Below are 8325 nucleotides of genomic sequence, written 5' to 3'. Positions count from 1 at the left end.
ATTATTCCTAGGCAAAAATTGCAGCAGCCAGGCTTTTTGAAAATTCCCTTTTTTGTCATATCATTAACTTGTCCTATGAAAATGTCGGGTTACAGCTCCTTAATTTGCTTAATATAATTTGTTCCTCTTCCAGATAATATTTTTGCCGGATGAGTTTGCAGTGCTGATCATTGTGATGGTAAAATGCAGACATCAAGTTTAGCTTTCAACTTTATTGGAGTTGGGTTTGGTCACGGATCAAGTGATATCGTCCAAATTACTTAACTTAGTTTACAATTAAAGAAGATTTGAACTTGAGCGGAAGTGGACGGACTCACTATCCTGATCAACTGACCTAATCCACACGCATATACCGTGTAATTTAGAAGATTGCGTATGGTGTAATTGAATGAAATTACTGTGAGAAATATGAAAAGCAGGCTGTAGGTGCTTCTAGTTGGCTACTTTTATAATGAGTCCAAAGACTATATTCTCTCCAAGATAAGGCAACGATCATGATTTTGATATTTAAACACTCAGTCTGAAATTTAATTATGAGGAAAATAATTTTAAAAATATGACGGTCCATGTTGGCATGCATGGGAGGGTCCCGCTGCTAGGTGTCCCAGGAAACCATCTCATTGAATCTCAACATCCAATGGGAATAATTGCTATAATCATGCTCATGTGGATTTTTTAGTCTTGGCATGGCCAAGTTGGCGCACCATCCAGCTAAATGATTTGTGCTGATGACCATCTAAGCCGTCCAAAAGGATTAGAATAATTGTGTGTGGAAATAAAATTGCTCGAAATTCAGATTTTATACCTAACTTCTTGTGTGTATCTGTGCACTTTGTTCATTTCTAGTAAGATTTACTCTCACCCAACTCAAGCTTTACGAATAAAAATAGCATAAAATTACAAGACAACCATCTCCATCAAAAACCGACCAAATAAAAAGCATTGCTGATGTTGCTCGCCGCCCCTAGTTGGATAAGCAAAAGCTGATTGCAACTTGGCTCTACTTTTTCAACAAAACAATCGTATATTACGATAAAAAATAACACTTGTTTTACAATTTGATCACTTCGTGTAGAGCGATTCGTTTGATTGGGATGGCATTTGATGGTCAGAAAATGCGTGCAGGATGTACTATATATGTATTTGCTTTAAAATGCTTTGAGATAATAAAATAAATTATTAAATAATTCATAATTTGTCTGTCTTTGTTCTTCGAGGTGCATGTTGTTGTCCCGAGTAGCATAATATTAGTACGCATAAATTTATAAGAGTAGTGCCGTTAACAGTCGCTTATTCACGCATAAATACTGTGATTACGTTTAGCCGTTCACTTTCATCGACGGCAGATAGTAACGCGGATACAATCCCAGAAGCTATAATCACCACCCAAGTGTGGTTTAACTTGGTGAGAAATTATAACTTGAGTGTTTCAATTCAAGTACGGTGGTCAAACCATGGGTATTGTCGCCATCTAGGATATATGTCCAAGTCCAACCCGACTAAAAAAAAGAATTAATGTCACGTCACAATTCACCGAGGTCCCATAGAGTCCCACCCCTTTAAGTTGATCAACATAATGCATTATTATTCCAATTTATATGATCCAAGAGCTGACGTTGGATCAGCACCGTCCAAGAAGAACACAGACTGTACTTGTTTCAGGATGGGCCCACCGACGCACATGAATTGACTACTACCAAAGGATCCCAGGACAGACTTGTAGTTGAGAGACTGAGAAGAGGCTTATGTGGCACCTAGTCAGCTTTGATTTCGACTCTCCCATTGGATGGCTGAGATGGCTGGCCGCCCACTGGACCCCACATATACCTCAAGTAAAATCTTGCCACTGATTTCCACCCTCTGCGTTTCATGTGAACGTGGTATGGCTTTGGCAGATCAGCATTCGAATTCTTTGCTGATTTCATAAAGGAACACAAGAATTATTGCCATTCTAAATTCTTATTGACGTCTCAAACAAGTTACTGTTGCAACAATTTTTGGGATTTTCGTTAGCAGCAAATTTCCTGATTTTCTTACTATGCTTCTTCTCTTGATTGGGGAGTCGTGTGGAGGATTTTTTAAGGAAATGGATCTTGTGCATATCACATCATCGTTTAACAGACATTTAAACGAGTGATTATAAAATATTATGGTAATACGATAATGTAATATATTTTGTATAACGTGTTATAATATAAGTGGATATTTATTGATACTATTCTCTAAAAGGGAAAAAATAAATCATGCTGTTTACTCATATTATAACATGTGTACAAGATATACCACGTGATCATACTATCATAGTATTCTATAATTTCTCCATTTAAATAGCTAATAAGACAGAAATTTAAAGTTGCAATAAAATCATAACTTTAGGTATAACATTGAGGTGTTTTAAAGATGAGGTTGGAGAGTAAAATGTAAATAACCTTTGTTTGTTGGTATCCCAGCCCGACGGGGATTTATTCCATTCCTAGGTTGGAGAATGTAACATTTAATTAACCCTTAAAAAAAATAACTAATTCTACAAATTTTTTTGGGTACATTCTATTTGTTGGTTCGTAGTAGAAGGGTCTATTCTCGGCCTTGCCTTATTGAACACAAGAACAATGGCCCAGGCCCAAGGCCCAGGCTGGGCAGAACCCGACAATAGTACGGTGATTTAACCTTAAACGACAACGTTCTGTAAGCCGGTGATTGTGCCCTGACTGGCAACATCAGTCCCCAGAAAATAATAATTCGAAACAAGGGCACAATCGTAAAAGCACAAGAAAACCAAAGGCGGGAAAAAGAGCCGTTGCTAACCAAACCTCAAGTTTTGGCGCCAAATTCCATTTCACACGGTTTGGGCTGCCCGCAATATTTCGGGCAGCTCTCTTGCTCAATCCCCACACTGATTAGGCTTGTTTTAACTTTTGCCAAATTGGCTGTGGACACCGCCAATATATATTTATATATAGCTCTTATTCCTCCACGCAAAGCTCTTTCTTATTTATTTTCTCTCAGAAAACTTTTCTTTCTCCATTAATTTCAAAGCCTGCTTTCACACTTTTTCTCAAACCGTCCTATTTCCCTCTCTTTCTCTAGCCGCCTCAAAATCTTTGGTTCACAAAGAAAAAGAAACAAAGACCCTTTCCTCTCATTCTTTCTTCCCATCTTTCTCCCTGTGATTCTCTTAGCTTGTTTTCTTGGTTTGTTCTGATTCTTAGATCAAAACCCCATCTTTTCTTTTTATTTTTCTTGCCTCACTTTGTTGTTTCATTCCGATTCGTTGCCGTTGTTCTCGTTTTGTTCTGATTCTTAGAGCAAGATCCCACCTTTTGGTTTGGACTTTGGTCTGTGCTTGTTCTGTTTTGGCTGATTTTGGTGAAAGAGCAAATTTTTCTTTTTGTCAAATTAAAAGATGGGTTTTTCAAAGAAGTCCCAAGTGGATGGAGGCCTAGAATCCGAAGGCAAGAAGTGGGTAATCGCCGGAATCTCAGTACGAACCTCGTTAAAGCCGATAAACACGAAACTGAGAGCTAAAGAAAGCGAAGCTGGAGAAGAAGAAGAGGCATCTTCAACAACCCCAACAGCCAAAGAAGCCAGAATACCTGAGATTTTTTCATGCCCGCCAGCCCCAAGAAAAAGCCGGCCTCCTTCAAGATGTAACTTCAATGGTGGGAGGGAGTTCTTTACCCCACCTGATTTGGACTCAGTGTTCAAACTCCATGTTGAGAAGGCAAATTGAGTTGACAGTAGGCTACCAAGACCAAAGAATTAGAGCAGAGATTAGGAGTTTTTGTTGTGTTTTTATCTATTAATTTTACCCTTTTAGTGTAACTCTCTGTCTTCCCTGTAATGGGTAGCTGATGTTGTACAAAGATATAATATTTTTATGTAATGGGTATTTCAGTTTAGTTTAGGTCTGGCTCTTTTCGCTTTTAGTGAAGAAGATGATGTTTGACAAGGATTTTTTTTTTAAAATTTGCTTTAGCTCTAGTGGATATTTTTTGCTGTTTGAGCTGAGATCATTTTTGCATGTCTTGGAACTTGGAATGGAATTGCATTAGTAACAGTGCTTGTTTTTTTCTTGTTTGTTCCTGTGTCTCTGTTCATTATCAGATGTTATTGAGGCAAGGCAAGCATGGCTGATACAGAAATAGCTCTGTTCTTTCCTTCTTTCTGTATAAAGATAAATTATTTATGTAATGAATCTTCCAGTTTAGGTCAAGGTTTTCCTTAACCAAATAATTTTTATTTTTTTGTAAACATATCTTGTTTTCGGTAACCATGAGAGTTTGCATATCTTTGCAAGTTGAGAACTTGATATTATTAACGTGCTTGTAGGAAAGGAAAAATAATTCATAATCTAACACTTACACTCATTACTAGAGATTATCATAAAAGGAGAGATACTGCCGAGGCTGTATTATCCACTTTCTTCAAACAAATTGATGCGCTGTAATTGCGAGGTTAATAATATTCCTTCACTGTTTTGATGTCACCGTACTTTATGTGATTGTTGAACATGGTTGGCAGCATGGCACAAGTAGAGTGGTGACCTCTCTCACTGGTTTACATGGATGCAGAATTTCGTAAAGCTGCTGAAACAAGTGGCGGTGACAGAGTGCCTTCACTTATCTCTCTCTCTTTTCTGAGCCCCTCTATCTCTCCCCAGAAAGAGAAACAAATGAATGATTGGCATTTCAGCAGAGATATTTAGACTGAGAGCTAGCCTCTGCATCTTCCCCTGCCTCCAATGTCTTCCTCCTCCTCACTCGGTCATCAAACTCATTAACTCTTGTCCAGTGCACGAACACACGTGTACTGTATGCATTTGTTCTAGCCAGCTAAGTAGCTAAAAACCCAAAGAAAAAGTTAGGCCAAGACATGTAAAAGTAAATCTTTTTCATGCCTGAGATGAGAAGATGCTGCACGGATGCTTCACAATTGACTGACTGTGACAATTTGACGACAATTTGACAAACACCTTAGAGTCATATTTAGCTCCCATCTCTCATCTCTCATCAAGTACCTTTTTAATTCCATGCTCTGCCAAGCCCTCTTTAATCTTCCTACATGCCCCACTCACATGTCCCCACCTCACCCTGGAACTCTTTGGCAAAGCCAAGCCAAGTTCCTTGTAATGCTTCTTTCATTGTTCAAAGACAAAGCATACTACAATACAAGAAGTTGATAGATTAGAATCCTATGTGGGGTTGGAGGGCTTGTTTGGTACACCTTCAAGTTAAACGTTTTTAGCACTCGATGACAAAAACAACTTGTCAATGTGGTGCCTCTGTTATTGCCAATTTAATGTACTGTTTGTGGATAAGATTTAGGCATGTTTATCACGCACCAAACAAACACCAACTTCTTCTTTCTTTTTTTAATGGAGTGGAGAGGATATGTTTTGCATGATCAAGGGATTTGTTTGTTTATCGAATCTAGGGTTCTCATTCATAATGCAAATTAAACAAAGGGATTCTAGGGATTAGGATCCTTTATTAGGGTTTTTTTTCGGCTTTAAAGAAAGAAAGTGTACAGCAAAGTGATGATAGTAAATTTGGATTTGGATAAGCAACAGTGAAATCCACCCTCTTTGTGGTTTGGTTAGACTTGGATTGGATGCCACATGCAGTAGATTATCTTTAGTGTTTTCTAATGAGAGAATTCAGACTCTTAATTTTGACTTTCCTCTTGTTTCCTCTCTCTCTCTCTCTCTCTCTCTCTCTCTCTCTTCTCTCTCTTCTTTGGCTCTATTTTCTATTGGATTTTATAAAGATTACAATACTTGATTGCAGATTCTACAGAATATTTCCGTATGGGGTTTTGGGGTAGTTGAAGTTCGTAATACCTGTCAAAATTTCACCACCATTTTAAATGGAAGAAGAAGTGAGAACATAACATATTGTATAAGCTGAAATCAATAAAATTCTTATCTACCATTAAGCCTTGATTAGCATGTTCTAAATCTAATTCACTTCATCAATATCTAAGTTGCTTGTTGCAACCGACACTGGTCACAATCTCACAGAAAAATAGTCCTTGTCGTCGTTTCCTCTGGTAGCATAGCTGATAGCACCAAAGCAAAAACAATCCTTTTCAAACGGCAATTGGCAAATCTGAGATGAAAAATGTTAACAAATTGGATCATGTTTGTTTTTAACCAAAGCAAACAAGGGTGCCTAAGCCTTTATGAAATGGACTTGTGCTTGTCCTCATGTAAAAAGCTTTAAGCATGTCCTTAACGGCTAGCCAATTCCTTTGATTTGCTGTCTCTGTGTGAGTATCAAAATACAGTCGTCTCGTCTCTTTTGAACAAGACAATAAGAGAGTTGCATATTTCAATTGAACTGATTAAAGTGAATTGACCCTTTTCAATTGAACTCATTAAGGATCTGATCTGATGCATCATTCAAATCCTACTTTCAAGTTGGGAGTATTGTTGTTCACCACTTTAACCCAAGGTGTATCCTCACTACTTCTCAACATTTGACATGTGTCTATTGACATAACCATAGTTTTATAAATACAAAGTAAAGAGTTAACTAGGTTATGCCAATGGACACATGTCAATGTTAAGAAAGATGGTGAAGGTACACCTTAGGTTAAAGTGGTGAGCAAAAATATTTCCGTTTCAAATCTTCCCACCCCAAACCAGACTAGACTATTTCTCATTATGGTCAAAATAGAGATAGGTTGACCCGTGATCACTGATATAATCAATTCTTATAAGTGACCATATGCTTCTTGGTAATTAACAAGTTTGTTAATCAAATTCATTAATTACTCTCCCTCAAAGTAGCAAGCCATGCATGTATGCCTTAATGAGAGACAAAATGAACCAAAATATACCCACACAATGCATGGTAGTTAGTTAGTGAGGCATAGCACTTATCAGCACCATATATTATAATTTTATAATCCCTCAGTCTAATATATGGACATAATAGTTTCAATGAACATGATATTAGTATATAAAAAATACATATAAGTTTATATCTATTATAACGTGATGTGATTAGAGAGATAGACACATTATTATGTATTAACGTGATGTGTTACAACCGATTACACATTCTCCGACATGAGAGAGAGAGAGAGATGGGGAGGGGATAAATGAGCTTAGGGGTAGGGGGGAGATAGGGTTAGAGTTGGTGTACTATTAAATGAGAAAGATTAGATATTTTGGTAAAGAATTGGAGCAAGAAAGGAATCCAATGGACGGATGAAGGAAAGGTGGAAGACACATACACATGGCCTCTCAAGGAATCCTAAGACTCAAGATTCTAATCTAAATGTTGCGAATAATAACGCTAAAACCTTTTCCTTCCCACATTTACAAATAAATAAATAAATAAATTTAATTTTATCGAATTTCGTTCCCTTTGACCTTCTTTGGCCCTCACAAGCTGACTTTTGTTTTTACGCGGTTTCAGCCCGTCCTTGCCCACCCCAATGTCCCAGCAGACCCAACCCACTTTTGCTGCCTGCCCGACCTGCCCGATACTTTTGGCGGGAACTTTGCCCTTAAGCCACGAATTTTGGATTTATTCGTTTCGCGCCAAAAGAAAATTGTTGCCCCGCGAAAAGTGAGCCGTGACGGCTAATACTTTTTCTATGTATTTCTATTCTAAGCTCCTCCTCTCTCTCTCTCGCACCATTTTTTCAGAGCATTTTCCCTAGACGCATTGACGTGGACTGCTTTGCACCGCTGATTTTGGCGCTGGGCCCCATCGATTTCTATTTCTAGCCGTTCAAAAATAAGTCTAAAGTGGGCCGCCCCATGATACAATGGATAAAAAGCAACATAAGATTCTGATACTTATATCATAGACATTGTCATGTTATTCTTTTCATTTGATAAGGTTGAAATGTCTTTTTCCTATTTTATTAAATGTCATTAAGAGCCTCTCTTTTTTTATTTTTTTATTGTATTAATCACCATTTTAAATATGAATTTATATCGTGGCCTGGTATCTGTTTTATTTTTTTTAAAAAAATTTAAACAAAATTGTTATCAAAACCAGCCTTAAAAAATGGAACTAAAAAAACCGGCCTTAAAAATGATAATTGGAAAATTTTCATATTCGAATCCAATGCACTCGACTCGACCAACACCATCGCATGTTAGCATTTGGGAACCTGAGCTGAAGCTGTGCGTTTTGTTCTGGACTCTGGAGTTGGCAGACGTTGAGCCCAAACAAGAGGGCCCCATTAGGCCTTCTTTTTATTTTGCTTTTTTATTTTATTTAATGTCCAAGAGTCCAAGGCAGGCTTAAGCCTTATGGGCTTTCGTTAAAGACCTAGTAGGTGACTGGGTGGACCAGCTCAAACTGA

The 8325-nt window shown here is 37.7% G+C and overlaps 1 protein-coding gene across 1 annotated transcript; it reads left to right on the top strand.

Annotated features, from left to right (window-relative positions):
• Window positions 1-2981: 2981 nt before the first annotated feature.
• LOC103329803 (cyclin-dependent kinase inhibitor SMR3-like protein) lies at window positions 2982-3904 on the top strand. Its single transcript, XM_008232319.2, has one exon. It carries the CDS (start codon window positions 3404-3406, stop codon window positions 3728-3730), a length of 327 nt encoding a protein of 108 aa, XP_008230541.2. The 5' UTR covers window positions 2982-3403; the 3' UTR covers window positions 3731-3904.
• Window positions 3905-8325: the final 4421 nt, after the last annotated feature.

This window comes from Prunus mume, linkage group LG4, assembly GCF_029339155.1.
Source record: "Prunus mume cultivar Tortuosa linkage group LG4, ASM2933915v1, whole genome shotgun sequence".
NCBI classification, from domain to species: domain Eukaryota; kingdom Viridiplantae; phylum Streptophyta; class Magnoliopsida; order Rosales; family Rosaceae; genus Prunus; species Prunus mume.
The sequence above is the reverse complement of the archived record's forward strand: the minus strand, read 5'-3'. Positions and strand labels throughout refer to the sequence as shown.